Source organism: Syzygium oleosum, unplaced genomic scaffold (genome assembly GCF_021117445.2).
Source record: "Syzygium oleosum isolate NSW1041296 unplaced genomic scaffold, Sole_v2.1 Sole_v2.01, whole genome shotgun sequence".
NCBI classification, from domain to species: domain Eukaryota; kingdom Viridiplantae; phylum Streptophyta; class Magnoliopsida; order Myrtales; family Myrtaceae; genus Syzygium; species Syzygium oleosum.
Window position 1 is genome coordinate 22,030,065 of NW_026607485.1, and position 19,130 is coordinate 22,049,194.

At 40.2% G+C, this 19,130-nt stretch overlaps 1 protein-coding gene across 1 annotated transcript; it reads left to right on the forward strand.

Annotated features, from left to right (window-relative positions):
• The first annotated feature begins 15,019 nt into the window (after positions 1–15,019).
• On the forward strand, positions 15,020–17,593 carry LOC130140295 (3-ketoacyl-CoA synthase 11-like). The gene is made up of 2 exons (XM_056319323.1): positions 15,020–16,017; positions 16,680–17,593. Exons 1-2 carry the CDS (start codon positions 15,208–15,210, stop codon positions 17,469–17,471), a joined length of 1,602 nt encoding a protein of 533 aa, XP_056175298.1. The 5' UTR covers positions 15,020–15,207; the 3' UTR covers positions 17,472–17,593.
• Positions 17,594–19,130: the final 1,537 nt, after the last annotated feature.

A 19,130-nucleotide genomic window follows, 5' to 3' on the forward strand; every position in this document is an offset into this window, starting at 1 on the left:
GATTATCAACGCATGATTCTTCTATGGGTAGATTAGGAATGGGGATTATATGTTAATTAGGTGCTAGTGACTTGGTCTACTACTGTGCGAAATGCAAGTAGGGGTTAATGATCACTTAGCATTAATAAATTAACCCCTTAGTTGATTACGAGGTTGATTGGCAATCGAATTGCATGATTAATGTCAAATTATTGTACCAAACCCAAAATTCTTGATTGATGGTTGATTGGGTGAACTTGTTAATTATTTGAGTTGAGTGATTGCATGTTCCTGTGGTGGATGTAATTGTCGAAGACCGACAGTCTGTGGTCGGAAGCTAGGAGGTGGCGGTCCATGGTGGATAGTATTAGGTTCATTAGCCTAGCTTACAAACAATTAGGTTAGTTCAGTTAATAAATATAGGAATTAGTAACCAAATTGCTTAGTGTGTAGTTAATATGGGCTAGTTAAGGAATAAAACCAATTTAGACTTCGGATCACTCTCTTAACGAATGATTAGTTTATTGGCATCACCATCCTCAATAAAATGAGTAGAATTTAGGCTCACCTTAATCTAGAATTAGAAATGGCCTTTAGCTTCAAGCTTATGGGGATTCATGTCCCCAGGCTTATAATAAGGCGATGTAATATTTTTTGCCCAAGTTAGTATTGGATCAAGCTTATGGGGGTTCATATTTTGAGGCTTATAACAACGCAATATAATATTCTTTGCTGGACTAGTATCATGATTTATATCTACACTTTTACTTCAAGTTTTCAATAATTAGGTGCTTATTTCCTGCAATTTCAGTACATTGCTTGTTCATTTTTCTTTTTTAAAATGGTTAGGACAAGTATGGGATCGTTAAAACCCTTAAAGAACATTACGTGAGCAAGTAGTGACTCGAAGGACCTTCAGGGCTCATAATTGATAAAGAAACCCATTTTGATCACTTAGATGAACAATCCCACCAAGTTAGAGATACCGAAGGGGTACTAATTAAATTATTAGCGTAATCAAGTCCCTGAACCTAGATAATCTCTGATTACGTAGGAAATGAGACAAACTCTCGTGTCTCGCTTAGTTTCTAGCCGACCCCGAAAGGATAGCGGCGACTCCTGTCTCACACTAAATCCCTTAGCCTAAATCGAACTTTAAAATGAAAACCAACGTTGCGCAAGATAAGAACTTGGAAGAGTTTGCGCCTAATTGAGGGCCGTTGGCTCATCTTTAGGCATTACCTCCCTTCGACAAAAAAGAAGAGGGTCGCGACCTCTCTCTCTCTCTCTCTCTCTCTCTCTCTCTCTCTCTCTCTCTGCCTTAGGTAAGGGCGCCTTGGCCTAGGGTTAGAGCTTGCAACGTCGGGTCATAAGCCGTAAGCTCAAAGCCAACGTCGTGGGCATTGCCAATTGTGACGGTCGCAACCACCACAAACCCCGTTACTTTACCTCGTTGATGGAGGGAGCGATGGAGAAATGGTGACAAGTGCGACCTTTCGGGGATGACTCATGGGGGCTAAATAGCGCCACAATGGGAGGGATGTGATGGCAAGTTGGCAGCGGAGGTGAGGTGCAATAAATGAGCCAAATGAGTGGGGGAGAGAGAGGACATAATATTAATTTGGGTTAATACCACGAAAAATCCTAAACTGGTACACCTATGACAGATTTACTCAAAACAATTTTTTTGACCACAAAAAATCCCAAACTGGTACATCTGTGATAATTTTACCCCGACTTATTTTTTTGACCAACAAAAATCCCAAACTGGTACATTTATGACAATTTTACCCCGAATTAATATTTTAATATTATTTTTTTATTTTTTCGAATTTTTTTAGTTTTTCTTTTCTTTTTCCTTTCCTTTTCTTTATTTTTCCTTCATCTTCAACCTCTGGCCGGCGAGGTCGGCCTTGCCCCACCCCTGGCAAGGTTCGACCTCGCCAGTTGCCGGCGAGGGGTCGTCCTCGCTGTCGTTGGCAAGGCTCGGCCCAGCCGCAACTAGTGAGGTCAGCCTCGCCTAGAAGCGACGAGGTCAAACCTCACCAGTGACGGCGAGGACGACCCCTCGCTAGCAACTAACGAGGTCGAACCTCGCCAGGGGTGGGCAAGGCCAATCTCGCTAGGGGTGGGGCAAGGCCGACCTTGCCAGTTGTCGGCGAGGTCGGCCTCGCCCAGCAACGGCAAGGTTGACCTCGCCAGCGGCCGGCGGGGGCCGACCTCACCGGCCCCCGCCTCTAGCCGGTTACCGAATCGGCGACCTGCCAGAGGTTGAAGATGAAGGAAAAAAAAAGAAAAGGAAAGGAAAAAGAAAAGAAAAGAAAAGAAAAACTAAAAAAATTTGAAAAATAAAAGATAATATTAAAAAATTAGTTTGGGATAAAATTGTTACAAGTGTACCAGTTTGAGGTTTTTGGTTGTCAAAAAAATAGTTCGGGGTAAAATTGTCACAGATGTACCAGTTTAGGGTTTTTTGTGATCAAAAAAATAGTTTGGGATAAATCTGTCACAGGTGTATCAATTTAGGGTTTTTCGTGGTATTAACCCTATTAATTTTCATGTTTAAAATTTTCGATGTGAACTTTGGAAAAAAAACAAAAATGAGCAATTTGATGGTTCGAGTATAATTTGTGCTTGCATTTCAACCCATTATGATCTGAGTTAAATGCCAATATAATTTAGTTCAACTACATTCATAGAGGAGGGATTTACATGAATCCATCGTATGGGAAAGTTCCTTCTGTCTCCTTTAAGCCTTTTAAAATCCTACTTAGGGCTAAAAGATGCTTATCAAGGGAAAAAGAAAAAAACAATCCTTGACAAATCTCTTTTCTAACAAGCATTGTTTTTTACTTCTCGAGTACACTAGATACCCATTGTGGCTTAAGAAAGTTTTCTTGTGTTTAATTACTTTGATAAATCCAAAATCCTAATTCTAATTCGTTGTTGATAGGATCATATCAAGTGACCTCTTAATCAAGTCCAAGAACTGGCATTTGTTCACAGAAATTAGTTATGTCCTAATTTTTATTTTGGAGTAATTTCATAGTTAATAATCTAAACATTAACATATGTCTCTCGCATAGCCTTTCTCTAATGCCGTGTAGCCGCAGACCATAAAATCGCTTAGATTTTCAACATTGGAAATCTAGTCTATGACTCGATCGAACATCTTTTCGCAAACTATCAAAGACTCAATTTATCAAAATAGTAGCTGAGTCGTGAATTGACCAATGGCCAAAACGTTAAGAATCGATTCTACAATTTTCCCCTACCCAAACCTAACTTTGCAATCTTGTCCCATGACTACGACCCATGAGCACATGATGGATGCGGTCAAGAGAGGCATCATCGTTTACGTGATCAAACTTCTAATCTCAATCAATTTCGATGAGGGTGGTAATCATGCATCGTTCCACAACATAGTACCCCCATTGTAGCATTCCTACCAGTGAGGATAACGCATGATTACCAAACCAACTCCGGTTTGGATAGATTCCATGCCGTATACGCTAGGATTTTCTCGGCCAGACTTCAAAATGTTCGACGGAAGAGGAAATCTGCACTTGCATCTAGCACATTTTTTGTAAGATGTGGGCCGGTAGAGCAGAATGAAATACCGATTGTGCTTTAGGCTCTTCGTTCAATCATTGGGGAGGCCGACCTAACCAAGGTACGCCCACCTAGGGTGTCAAAAATCGAACCGAAGCCGAAGCCGAAACCGAACCGAACCAAAAATTCGTGAATTTTCGATTCTATTTCGGTTTCGGTTAGGATAATAAGTAAAAAACTTTGGTTGAATTTTTGGTTCGGTTCGGTTTCGGCTAGGATAATAAGTAAAAAGCTTTGGTTAGTTGATAGGTCGGTTTGATTCGGATCGGATACGATCGGATCTCGATTTCTTTGTATTGTTTTTTTCTTTTCGCGTACACTCTCTCTCTCCTCGCTTTCACTGTCAGTAGCCGTCCTCTCACTTACTTTTCTCTCTCCTCTATCCCCCTCTCTCTCTTCCTTTCTGCTTTATTCTCTCTCTTCCTGTATCCCTCGCTCTCTCTCTCTCTCTTGCCCTTTTCTTCTTCATTCTCTCTCCTCCTCTTCCCTCACCCGACAGACCCTTTGCTTCTCTTCCTCTCCACACGCAAAGCAAGAGAGAAGACCTGACCAGGCCTTGACTGTGCTGAACCATGGGGCTCCCTCCTGCATTCTCGCCGGACGACGGCGTCATCAAGTCGCCCAATGACCGACGGCTCCTTAAACTTATCCGTCTCCACAATGGGCTCAGCACCTTGCTCGTTCACGATCCCAAGATTTACCCCGACGGTGCTGCCCCCAGTCGCTCCAGATCCACCCACGATAGCGACGGCGATGAGGATTTCGACGAAGATGACGATGAGGAAGAAGATGGTAGTCAGGGGGAAGAAGAGGATGACGATGAAGAAGAAGGAGAAGAGGACGAAGGAGACGAGGAGGAGGAAGAAGAGGGACCCAAAACCGAAAAACCAAGCTGTGAATAAAAACCAAAAAAAAAAAAAAACCGAAAATCGATCCCTTGTTTATACACAATGAGATGAATGGAAAAATTTCATGTCCTCAAGGTAAATCGTTTTCTTGCGAAAGGTATGCACACCGAAATGATGAGAGGCCTTTCATTTCTCTATCTTAAACACTATAGGTAAATCATTGTTTAACACATTTGAGTCTGAGTATTTGGAGAATTCTTTTAAATTACCCTTGTCAAGAACCACCCTACATTGGGACAGAATGGAGGTATAATTAACATTACAAAGTGAGAAAAATGGATAGAACTTTCTTGCCTCCACTTAAATCAATCTTTGGGTATCTTTATTGTAGATGAACTCAAATGAGAATTTAAGTACCTTAAGATGATGAAGAGCATTTTTTTTTCTATCATACACGCTCTTATCCTTTGTACAACCCAATTGAGTCTTGCAAATTCATTTCCCCACCCAGTTGATGATCATCCTCAACACTGGAACAAGGCACATGAGTTACCATGATAAATCGGCATAATCTAAAGCGCCATGATAAATCAGCATAATCTAGAGCGTCGGCTGAAGATGAAGATCTCGAGAAGCCAAAGTGCCGATCTGTTCATGAGCCAATCGAAATGAAAATTAGAGTCTGATAAGTCTTTAAATTTTTTGCAAGGAAATATGTCGTGAGGAAATTCCAAAAAATGATGGAAAAATGAGAGGAAAAAATAGAAAGAAAAGTGAAAAAAAAAATAGAGAGAAAAAAAGAGTGGAAAAATGTTGATATGAAGCCCAATTGTCAATGGAAATGAAAAGTGAAAAGTGTTTGTCAGGAGCGTGAAGATGAACCACAATGTGAAGGTGGTGATTTCACAAAGTCCTCTAAGAATTAGTGTTGGACTCTAGTGGCCGATGAAGTATTTACACGAGAAGACAATCCAAAGTGACGGAAGAATACAAGAGATCACTGGTTTCAAATCCTTAAAAGTGTTGGACTTTATCAGATTAGTAAGATCGTACCGTTTTCAAAAAAACTCAAACCTTTGTTGACAAGATCGAGTGTTTTTCGCTTTTCCCACTTTAGCGGATGAGACAAAGTAGCCTTCTAAATGAGAGTGAGCGAAAAGTCTTTTCTGATTGAAAATCTCTTCATTTAGCATTTTCAAGAATTCCACTTTATGAGCGAAAATTGTCCTAGTGTTACTTCTCCTAAGTGGAATTTGTGATGAAGAGAAGGTGAAATCCTTATGCATAAACCTCAATTAAATTGAATCTTGAAATGTGTGTTCTAGAATATTCTTGATTGTATATTTTTTTGATGAATGCATATATACTTGCCGTAATCATATCTGACTGGAAATGTTTCCCTGAAGATCAAATAGTTCCCACATATGCTTGGTAAGTACATCATTACCCGGACTTACTTCAAATATATAATTCTACATAAATTTTTAAATGCTTGCGGTTATCGAAGTTTTTGAATGTTTCAAGTACTTATGGTTATCCGAGTGCTTCCCTTTCAAACCCTGTCGCTCGTGCAAGTGCTTGTTTATATCAATTTTCGAATACTTGTGGTTATCCAGGTATTTAAATGTTTTAAATACTTGTAGTTATCCATGTGCTTCCTTTTCAAACCCTTTCGCTTGTACAATGTCGTATACGGAAATTTTCAAGTACTTATGTTATTCTATTGCTTTGAATGTTTTATGAACTTCTGGTTATCCATGTACGTTCTTTTTAAGCCCTGTCGCCTATGCGAGTGCTTGTTTCATGAAATTTTCAAATACTTGTGGTTATCTATGTGTTTGAATGTTTTTTTTTTGTTTTTTCTTGTCTTTCTTCTTTTTATTCCAATTCTGGGCCAGCGTACAAAAAAAACTTAGAAACATTAAAAATGGAAAAATTGCCGACGTTAACGCCGGGCGTCTCATGTGGTACGGTTGGTGTCCACATCAAAACTTTCCAGTCAAAATTAACGGAAAAGACTACATTGACAAATTGTCAAAATGTTTAGAACTAAATTGGCATAATCGAAATGTCTAAAACTAGCCACCATATAATAGATTTAAGACTTTGGTAATTTTCTTGACAAAGTTTCGTTCTTGATGGGTCAAGTCACTAAACTTGTCAGAGCATGTAGATCGGGTCCAACAACTTACATCCCTAATTTAACCAAGTTCTCATAGATACATATAAATTGCATGCACTTCACTTGAAATATTCACAAAAGACAAATCACTTTCAATTTCATAAAGCACGTAATAAATATCCGCAGTGGTCCATGCAGTCCAAATTTTACACAAACCCAAAATGTGGTAGCAAACGCGGAAAAGCAAACACAGAACACGAGGATTTACGTGGTTCGATCATAACGTGATCTACGTTCACGGGCAAGGCAAGACAAGATTCCACTATAATCAAAGAGAGTACAGTTTTCAGAAGTCGAAACAACGACAAAAGCTCACGGCTCACAAAACTCTCCGAAAACAAAATTCTCTTTGTACATCAATGAGAAAACCTAGCCGCGGTATAAATAGTGCTCCCCAAAAAAAAATTTCCTCGGGCTACGGCCCTGAACCCTTCGAGACATCTGTTCGCTTTCTCCAGCTCGAGCGGACCGCCATAAAGATTTGTTCGCTTGCTACGAGTTGGGCCTATCGGCGCAACCCTCCGCGTCGCGAATCAAATCTCAATTTTTTCTTCACTTTCGGATCGCACAAAAAATATGTCGGGTCGGGTGATAAACCGGACCGAGTACATAAATTTCAAGACATATTTAACACAAAAAAGAAAAGAAAAGAGAAATACAGAACAAAACCAAAATCCAATCTCATACACGACATGAAAGTGATGGCTTGGATATAAACACGCGAATGCATATTAGACATGCACCCACTTGTTGTGTTAGCAGTTGCACACTAATCTGCTGGGGACACACTTTCTTGTCTAAGTAGGCATTAGTTAGCTTTCACATTGATGAGAAGGGGGAGGATCATGGCTGGTCCATATTGATCTCTGCTTTTTTGGGGTAGGAGGAATTAAAGACGGAGGGGGCTTTAGAGACTCGTTTGCCGTAATTAATTCTCTAAACCATTAGGCCATCAACAACTTTTGAGTGAACTTTCACTTCACCAAAGATATTAACTTGATGTTAATCCATAATTAAATAGTTTACTATGAACGGACGTGAATTCTCGAAAGAAGGATTACGTTTCAGATTTACATCCTTAAGAGATTGAGACTTTACCGCAAAGCCACTGAATTGCCAGAGAGATTGCCCCTATCCCCTTTCCACTCCCCCTCCCCTCATGTTGACACTTGAATTTTCGCCGACAAATTCAATAGAGTAAAAACTCAAGATTTTGGAATCTCGATTGCGATGGAGTCCATTTTTTGACCAAAAGGAGTTTTTTCATGTCTGTGAAGTGCTATTTCATTTCATTTGTATATTGACATCATTTTATTAATGTGATATCCTAAAAATTCGACTCAATTTGGTGATTTATGAAATGGTGATTTCGTCAACACTCTAGTAGTTAATTCTCACCCTGACTTGATCATTCAGGGAATACTAATCAAAGGGAAAAGGCTACCGACGATTTATTCTTAAAGGCCGCCCGTTAGTTTGAGATGAATTATAGTTGCGATTAAACGAATTCGGCCACGAAGTATGATCCGATTTTGGTATCGAATTCTCAAGGATTTACAGACCGAACCTTAGGACGTTGCCTCATAATTTCACGAGTTGGCCATCAAAAATTTCAATATTGGAAAAGAATAAGAGAATCGGAAATTTGACGCGAGAAACGGAAGTGGGCCGAGCAAAGCTCATTGGGCTTCGTGCCCAAGATAGGTCGGCCATCAAGGCTCGATACGGTTAAGTCGGTCCGTAAATTGGTACACGAGTCAAGGACAAAGTGGTAATTTGGGGACAAAAATTTGAGATAATTACAAAAGAAAATGGAAAATTTGGGAAGAATTTTGGTGGGGATAATCTCTCTCTCTCTCTCTCTCTCTCTCCCGGCTGACCTTTCCCCCTTCTTCACTGACCTCCCCCATGCCTCTGACTCCCTCCCCCACTCTCGCCCACTCCCCATCATTGACTCCACTACTTCTGCTTCTTCTTTTCCTTCGGCTTCTGCTTCGTGTCTTCTGCTACTGCTGCTTCTTCTTCTTCTGCTTCTTTTCTTCGGCTTTTGCTCCCGAGTGCTATTGCTTCATCGGCTTCTCCATTTCTGCTGCCACCGACCAGACCAAGCTGTGCCAGACCAGCCACCGCCATGCACCACACCACCCCGTCACCCCAGCTCCTCCCTGGCCGAGTAGCGCCGCCACTAGCCGCCCACAGTCGCTCCTCCGTCGCGCCTGTTCATCGCCATTCGTCGCTTGCCGGTTCACCTTGCCTTGCAGCTGCTCATCGCCACTGTCCAGCCACCTAGACGCCACCACCAGCCACCATTTCACTCCCGGAACAGCCCCCAAGCAGCCCCCACCAGCCACCACAGCAGCCGCTCCTTTGCTGCGCCCGGATCGCCACCGTTCATCGCTCATAACGCAAAACCATAGCCGCCACGAGCGAGCCCACGTCGTCGCCATCATTCTCGTGTTAACGCCGTCGTTAAGCGAGTAAGTTAACTCCTAATCCCTCGTTTAGGGTGTTAAACTTGCTTAGGGTAGTTTAGTTTAAGTTTAAGCTAAGTTTATGGCTAGTTAAGTGGGATTATGTGATAGGTTATCGGTACGTTCGATAAGTTATGATTATTTGTGTGATAGGCTATTGTTGTGTTCACGATAAGTTATCGCTATTTTGATGATAAGTTATCGATTATTTTATCATTAATATTTATTTTATTAAATAAATTAATTTTCGAAATTAAATAATAATATTTTATTCAAAAAATATATTTATTAATAAAATATTTGATTTCCGAAAATTAAATATTAATATTTTCGCAATGATTTTTAATATGGAATTGTGATTGTTTTATGCACAAATTGTGATGCCAATGTTGAATTTCGCTGTATAAGTTGGCGTATATGGAAAATGATTTGAATGATTCTGATTCGAGAAAATAATTTGAATCTTTGAAAATAAATGATTTTCGGATTTAAATGTTAATATATTATTATTAAATAATTAATTTCCGAATTTATTTATTATTATTTCGGAAAATTTTTAATCTCAAATTATGATTTCTGTGCTTGAATGGTGGCGATTATGCCGTGAATCGTCGTATTAATTTGATTATATGACAAATTGTTTTGAACGGAAGTTTCCATGGACAAACTTATGAGATTTTTGGAATTAAACTATTATATGGTTATGCCTAGAAATGATAGTGATGCTTTGTGGTTGATAAACGTGCTTGGCATCAAAGCTTGCAAGGATTGATTGATTGTTTGCATGTGTGACCACTTGGTTTGTTATGCAGCATTGTGTGAGCACTATTCATGGATGCATGGGCTAATTGAAAAGATAATAATTGGTCGGAATGCTTGTGTGCTCGTGTGGTCACACGTCGGAGCCGTCTTGCTGTAGATCGCTTGACGATGCCCAATTTATCGAGATCTGCTGTAGATCGCGCTCGATTTTATCGAATGCCTGGAGATTATATGGATAGCCGATACTCCGGATGCTGAATCGCGGCTCGATGGCGGATTCGATGCTCCTTACGGGATACCATCTTACTCTAGATCGTTTGATGTTGCCGTATTGGAATGCCGTCTTACTGTAGATCATTTGATGTAGCCGTGCCCGATGGGGCGGGACGGAGCCCGGTCATGCCGGAAGACTGCCATCTTGCTGCAGATCGCTTGATGTGTAGTGGCCCCGAGGGGGCATAATAACTGGAATACGTGTGATGCATCGTGCCTGATTATGTGATAGAAACTGCTAGGCATGGTATGGGACGTGCCCAAGTGGATTCTGTCTTATAATTGAGACACGCACGCCTGTGATGCATTGATGCATGGGAAATCTATTTAAATGCTTCGAGTATGTGACATGTTCATTTCATTAACGGGTGTATCAAGGCGAGGTAAGGATGCCTGTGGTTGTTTAATGATGTTGCTGTTGATGCTGTATTGCCTGATTAGGGACCCCTGAGGCAAGTTGGTCTCCTAAGCGAGGCTTAGGCCGTTAACTTATTGAGATTTTATCTCATTTGTTGTTGTTAAACCTTTTTCAGGACCTTAGCATGTTGTTGCTCCCTATGCGGTTTGGAGTACTGCATATTTCGGTTGGTCCTTGAGGGTTAGGCCTGAAAGCTGATCTTTTGGATGGAGTAGATTAACCTTAGCCTTTATCTTTTTGCTTGCTTTTTGTGGAAACGCCCGAAGTGGGCTTGTAAGTTTGTTTCCAGGGTTAATCGATTATATAAAAAAAAAATAGCTTTTGTTATGACTGTGTTTCCTCTGTTATCCCTGATTTGATTGTTGTTTGGGGTTTATTGTGTTGATTATCGTTTTCGCTTGCGTAATTCAAAGATAAAAAGAAAAGGGTCGGCGACGAGTCCTGGGTCGTCGCATCATAACGATCATAGCGGGATGTTGCGCGTCCGTAGGGTTCGGGGCGTGACAATTAATAAGTTAAGGGTTGACTTTTCGGTCAAACCGAGAACTTTGGCCCTCCATCGAAAAATTCCTAAATCATTGATTTGATTTTTTGATTTTTTTAAACATTCGATTCAGGGATAATGACAATTCAACGTTTCAAGCCTAATTTCAAGAATTCAAGTTCAAACAAGTCGGTCAATGTTCAAGCACAAAGTTAGGGATGTGATTCACCTTTCACGATAGAATCAATTTGCACAATTTAATTTGATTAAGCGAAATTCATTCAATTTCAGCATCAATTTTGGAAAAATCATTGTAATTTGGGGAAATTAAGCAAAAACAACGAATCAAGACCAATAGGGTGGGTTTGGGTTGGGTCCACCGGTTGTCCCGATCCAGTTCAGCCCGTTGGGCCGAAGCCCAATTTGGCCTATGAACCGAATCAATTGAAATGGCCAAGCCCATAGTGTAACTTAGATAGAATTAAGACAATTGGAAAACCTTGGGTCAATCTGGTTGGACCCAAACCAGTTCGACCCATTGGGCCAAATCCCAATTAGGGGCATTCGGCCCAATTAGTTGAATAGGTCAGCCCATCCATCCCATTAAGCTCATTTGGCTGGCCACCTCACCTATATATAACCAAATTGCTATTTCCTCTAATTTCCAATAAAAATCCATGTCACCAATTCTTGTGTGATCAAATCTTGGTCCGTCATTCCTCATTTAATCATAGCCATGGAGGGCGCCATGTCACCCATGCATGTGCTCAAGCTTGAGTCAATGAAAGCGTCTTTTAACCATTAAGGGATGAATTAGATCGCTTAGATCAAATAATGAGATGTATGACCAAAATGAAATCTTATTTCAAGTTTCCCACCAAAATTTTCCTCTTTAATCTCACTTAGCGGGTCGCATTGTTCATTACATACAATAATTACAAAAACAATTCAGCAATATATATATATATATATATCTCATCTTAACCATTAAGGGATGAATTAGAGCGCTTATATCATAATGAGATGTATGACCAAAATGAGTGGTGGAGAGAGGGAGGGGACAAAATATTAATGGTCATGTTAAAAATTGTCGGCGTGAACTTTGGAAAAAAACAAAATAAGCGATTTGATGGTTCGAGTATAATTTGTACTTGCATTTCAACCCATTGTGAATTGAGTTAATTGCTAATAGAATTTGGTTCAACTACATTCATAAAGGAGGGAATTACATGAATCCATCACACCGGAATGTTCCTTTTCGACAAGTTGGCATCAGAGGTGGGGCGCAATAATGAGCTAGATGAGTGGTGGAGAGAGAGAGATGACATAATATTAATGTTTGTGTTTAAAATTTTCGGCGTGAGCTTTGGAACAAAACAAAATGAGTTTTTTTATGGTTCGAGAATAATTTGCACTTGCATATCAACCCATTATGAATTGAGTTAAATGCCAATATAATTTGGTACAACTACATTCATAAAGGAGGGAATGACGTGATTCTATCGTATCGGAAAGTTCCTTTTTCTGTCTCCTTTAAGCCTTTTAAAATCCTAGTCAGGACTAAAAGATGCTTACCAAGGAAAAAAGAAAAAACAATCCTTGACAAATCTCTTTTCTAACAAGCATTGTTTTTTACTTCTCGAGTACACTAGATACCCATTGTGACGTAAGAAAGTGATACCCATCGTGGCGTAAGAAAGTTTTCTCGTGTTTAGTTACTTTGATAAATCAAAAACCCTAATTCTAATTCGTTGTTGACAGGATCATATCAAGTGACCTCTTATTCACGTCCAAAAACTAACATTTGTTCACGGAAATTAGTTATGTCCTAATTTTTATTTTGGAGTAATTTCATAGTTAAAAATCTAAACATTAACATACGTCTCTCGCATAGCCTTTCTTTAATGCTGTGTAGCCGCAGACCATAAAATCACTTAGATTTTCAACGTTGGAAATCTAGTCTAGGACTCGATCGAACATCTTTTCGCAAACTATTAAAGACTCAATTTATCAAAATAGTAGCTGAGCCGTGAATTAACCAATGGCCAAAATGTTAAGAATCGATTCTACAATTTTCCCCTACCCAAACCTAACTTTGCAATCTTGTCCCATGACTACGACCCATGAGCACATGATTGGATGCGGTCAAGAGAGGCATCATCGTTTACGTGATCAAACTTCTAATCTCAATCAATTTCGATGGGGGTGGTAATCATGCATCATTCCACAACATAGTACCCCCATTGTAGCATTCCTACCGGTGAGGATAACACATGATTACCAAACCAACTCCGGTTTGGATAGATTCCGTGCCGTATATGCTAGGATTCTCTCAGCCAGACTTCAAAATGTTCGACGGAAGAGGAGACCCGCACCAGCATCTAGCACATTTTTTGGTAAGATGTGGGCCAATAGCGCAGAATGGGATACCGGTTGTACTTTAGGCTCTTCGTTCAATCATTGGAGAGGCTGGCCTAACCAGGGTACGCCCGCCTCTCTAAAGAGTCGATCCCGACTTGGGAAGCAAGGGTCTTCGAGTTCGGCATTCCTACCAGTACCAATCGACACGTGGACCGGCTGCCCATCTTGCATGAAATTATTACGCTTTGGCTCACTCGGCTGGTGCATGTCAAACCGGTGATGACGTGGCTGTTTCCCCCGTTGTTGAACTATTCAATGCATTCTCCTTGTCTGACCAATTAATTGTCCGTAGGCGTAGTTGCTTCCTCTCTTTCTCAAATATACTCTGCTTTTGTGAATTACATGACAATAAAAAAAAATTATATGAGAATTTACTATGAAATTGGAAAATGTCAATAAGGTGCCCTAGGGCACATGTTAACGATCGTTGATTGTACTTTTGAAATGTAAATTTTTAAATTTGAGGAGGTGATTTCTTGAAATGTGTTTGTTTCAAAATTTCAAAATGTGTATATATGCTGTTTTATCATTTGCAGTAGTTTTAATTGCTACACTTGAATAATTTGTTAACAAAACCTTTTATGATTTCTTGTGGGACAGTTAAAATATAATTTTAATATGCAGTCGATATTGTTAAAATATGAAGTCAATGTCGTGTCATACTGTAATAAATACTAAGTTTCAAGTTGGTATATTCGACTTAGAGGTTTCAAATTGGATTTCTTGTCTACCTTTCACCCACCTGCGAGCTTCATTTTTTATATACACCTTAATACCTTCATTATTAAATCAATTTTCTCATGAAAAGAAGTGTTTTCAAATATTAATATATTCTAATGCGAACGTAATTGCCGAGAAATTTTCTGAAGCGTTTAGATAAACTAGAAACATAGTCAACGAGCCCGGGACAAGGGAATTTGATGAAGATTTAGGCAAGAGTTTTCAAGAAGATATCGTGATATGATGGATATTCTAGAATAAAAATTTAAATATACTTTTGTTATCTTCTTTGTCTAGATTATCGAGTTTAGGGAATTTTTTAACAAAAAGGAATTTTGATTTGCTGCTATATTTAATTAGGCATTCGATATTTTGTTCTTTTTAGGGTATGCTTTTCTCTGCTATATATGTATTGAGAATAGATAGCTTCTTCATCCTTAATCAGTATACACTGGAGAGAGAAATTTTTACTCATGTTTGTAAATTTATTTTTCTTCTAAATTAGTATTCAGCACATTTTCACCGCATCATGTTCTTTTCATTGTATTTTGATAGCAAGTATAAGTGTACACAACAATTTCGGGAGTACATAGATTTCAACCCATGATAGCCTCTCCATATTTAGGGTCCTCTCGGAATGGGGACACGTTGCAACTTCATCCATCGATAGAGTTCTCAATCCGATTTCCCACATCTTCTGTGCCTCAATTATTGGTTTCCAAATCATCAAATCGATTCCCTCGCGGGAGGATCTATCAAGATAAAAGAAAAACCGTTTTCCACTTTATTATCTGATAATTAAATTAATCATAGCAATATGTGTATTAATAACTCCTCAACGCTCCCCACGCATTCTCTTTAAATCTACCCCAAACACTCCCCAATCTTCCCCATGCATTGCTAAGAATCCCTCTCTCTCTCTCTCTCGTTTCCCTCCGTTTGCTTTTGAAGCACCAACTTCTCGTCCTTTGGTATTCTTTGGGAAACCCCTCTGAAGAAGACACACAAGCTGCAAAAATCTTGTCTTTTCCGCAGAAATGGCCGACTCACAAGAACAGATCCGTCGGCAAAACCCAGATCAGACAGTCCCCTTCTCAGCCGAACCTCGAAGCCAAGACTCGAACACACCATCGAAGCACAAACTCCCAAACTTCCTCTTGTCAGCGAAGCTCAAGTACGTGAAGCTCGGCTACCACTACCTCGTCTCCAACGCCATGTATTTACTCCTCCTGCCACTCCTCGGCATCTCCTCCGCCCATCTCTCAACCCTCACGGCCCGAGACGTGGCCCAGCTCTGGGACCAACTCAGGTTCAATCTCGTCACCGTCGTCCTCTGCTCGACCCTCATGGTGTTCCTGGTCACTCTCTACTTCATGACCCGACCCAGAAAAGTCTACCTCGTCGACTTCGCCTGCTACAAGCCCGACCCGGCCCGGATTTGCACCCGCGAGACCTTCATGGAGCGGTCGGAGCTCACGAATGCCTTCACCAAGGAGAACCTCACTTTCCAGCGGCGGATCCTCGAGCGGTCTGGCCTTGGGCAGCAGACTTACGTGCCCGATGCCGTGCTCCAGGTCCCACCGAACCAGTGCATGGCAGAAGCACGGGCGGAGGCTGAGGCCGTCATGTTCGGGGCAGTCGACCAGCTGCTGGCCAAGACTGGGGTCAGGGCCAAGGACATAGGGATCCTCATCGTGAACAGTAGCATGTTCAACCCGACGCCATCGCTTTCGTCGATGATCGTGAACCACTACAAGCTCAGAGGGAATGTTAGAAGCTACAATCTTGGTGGGATGGGTTGCAGCGCTGGAGTGATTTCTATCGACCTTGCGAAGCAGTTATTGCATGTTTGGTTTCTTTTTTCCTCTCTCTTTTTCTGTTCTTCAAAGTGTAAGTTTGATAATAGGAACTTTTTATGAACAACACCCTCAGTGTTATCCATGCAAACAAGGACAGAAAACTTTCCGTCGACGAACGAAATGCTAGATATAAGTTGGGTAATAGAAATTTTATTAGGTTCACTAGTGAATAGCAGGCCATTTTATGTTGATAGTGTGTCCGGTAGTTTTAAAACATTTCATAAAAAAATAGAATAATGACACAAAAAGAAAACCAACTTTATTTAGGTTGTGCTGACAGTAAAACTTTCAGGTATTTTCTTTCCTTAGTTGACGTTTTGGTTGGTTGGGAAGTGGGAGTCAGTGAGTGGTTTGAACTCGGAACCCTCGAAATCTAGATGACGTCGAACAAAATGATCCACAAATAAGTCAATCCAAGATTCATTGTGCCACAGAATATACCTAGAGTTAAAATAGGACTTTTCGCATTTATGAATTCGATATATGACAACGGATTTGAACATAAGCTTTGTACATGCTCAATTTACTATCTGTTCTATCTATTAGGTACAAAAGTTTCTAGGTTTTCTTTCTAGGCAAATTTAATTTTGGTCTCATGAAAATGAAACCCAGGCCTAATCTTATTGCTTCTCTTATAAATCAATCACCAGGTACAATCTAACTCTTATGCCCTAGTGGTGAGCATCGAGAACATCACTCTCAACTGGTACTTCGGCAATGACCGATCGATGCTCATCTCGAACTGCCTCTTTCGGATGGGCGGTGCAGCGATCCTCCTCTCCAACCGACCTTCTGACCGCCGCCGCTCCAAGTACCAGCTCATCCACACCGTGCGCACCCACAAAGGCTCGGATGACAAGAGCTATGGCTGTGTGTTCCAGCGAGAGGACGAGAAGAAGAAGATTGGCGTGTCGCTCTCCAAGGACTTGATGGTGGTTGCCGGGGAAGCCCTGAAGACCAACATCACAACCCTTGGCCCGTTAGTGCTCCCAATGTCGGAGCAACTCTTGTTCTTCACGACCACGGTCGCGAGGAAGGTGTTCAAGATGAAAATTAGGCCGTACATTCCCGACTTCAAGCTGGCCTTCGAGCATTTTTGCATCCACGCTGGAGGCCGAGCTATTCTCGACGAGATAGAGAAGAACCTCGAGCTTACCGATTGGCACATGGAGCCATCTCGAATGACTCTATACCGATTTGGGAACACATCGAGTAGCTCATTGTGGTACGAATTGGCCTACTCAGAGGCCAAAAGAAGGATTAGGAAAGGCGATAGGACGTGGCAAATCGCTTTCGGGTCCGGATTCAAGTGCAATAGCGTAGTTTGGCGAGCATTGACGACCGTCGATCCGGCGAAGGAGAAGAACCCATGGATGGACGAGATTCACGAGTTCCCCGTCCTTGTTCCAAAAGCGGTGTCCATCGGATCTACCGCGAAATAAGCATTCAGTCGGGATTTTGCCACTATAGGCGAGGTTGATCCTGAAGGATACATGAACATTAATTATCCTTTTGCCTTGTGTTCATGCATAAGCGTCATTCCAAATCTACTCAAGATTAAACTTTTTTTCTCTTGGAATCGATTCCCGGAAGAAGTGTGCATTTAGCTTTGTAATTGTCCATATGACCGGTCAAAGCAAATATTTTATAGCTGGATTACTTGAAGAAACTATTGTGTAGTTCACCTATATTGAATAGTTAAATCGAGACTACCAACTTTATATTCCATGAAGGCTTTTAGATGTTATTACCTCTTGTCGCAACCTCCCTCGAGATGAACCATAAAAAAGAAAGCTAGTGGATTACTAAGCCTAGAGACTTATATAGCACAGATTTTTCCAAGGACATACTAACCACAATTTTCAGGTTTTAATTTAATCAAATTAAACTTGCAATTCGAGTTATTCGGGAGTCGCTACTAATCTATTATGAGTTGATTAAAAATCCAAGTAAAGTGTTGCTGCGAACATGATCTAATTTAAATAACAGGACTGTGAATTCTAAACTAAGATGCATTAATGAACTAACCTGAAATTTAAATGACATGTATGCTATGCAACCTATATGCAATTTTAATGAAATGAAGGTACGATTAATCATGAAATAAACCCTATTATTTAACTACGCGTGAGACTATTTTTTGTGTTTTCTTTTTATTAGTTGAAAGACTAAACTCTAGGACACTAAACATAACCAAAGTGACTTTTATTAAAAGACGACTTAATGATGCAACCTTAGTTATTTTTGGTATGTTCTTTTTATAAAGAATTAAACTATATGATATGCATGACATGCATTTATTAATTTACATAATGTTATCATTAAAATATTGACCCTAAAACGTTCGGCTTACTAAATGACGCGCACTACGTGACATGCACATTATAAGACCCATTATTTCTATACCTAAATGCAATCTATATGGTTTAAATGACATTTTACTTATATGAATTCTAAAATTAACATGCACTGCCCTACTGAGTTATGAACGTGCCTTAAGTTCTGAGCATGCGTGTGACATATTATATGTAATATATAAGTGATATTAATAAATTTCTTGATGCATTTGAAATATGTCTTTTTGTCCATAATTTGTTTATATGATTTAATGACAAATTATTTTAAGCAAGGTAAGTTTATCTAATCAATCACGCTTAAAAAAACATATGCGATAAACCACCTAATATGCATGAGGTAATAGAACCACATGAAAGACCCAGAGCAACTATAACAAGAAATTACCATACCAAGGTTGCTTGGCTTTAAGCATGGTGAAGACATTGCAATTACCAAGAGAAACAATATAACCGAAACTTGATGTGCCCAGAGAAGTGAGTGACCATGAATAATCAAGGCAGGAAACATGTTTCGCGTGTAAAAGGGAAGTCTCAATATTCCAACATGCAAATCTTAAAATAAGCACAAAATTAGTCAAGAACAAATTGACCTAATAACCTCTCTTGATTTTAAAGTTCCAACATGCAAATCTCAACGTCACTTCCATTGAATTGAGGAATCAGACCACGGCAAAATCAACGCATGGAATTCAACTATTTTAAGAATTGGAATCCGGGAGTTTGATTGGAAAATAACTCAAGACA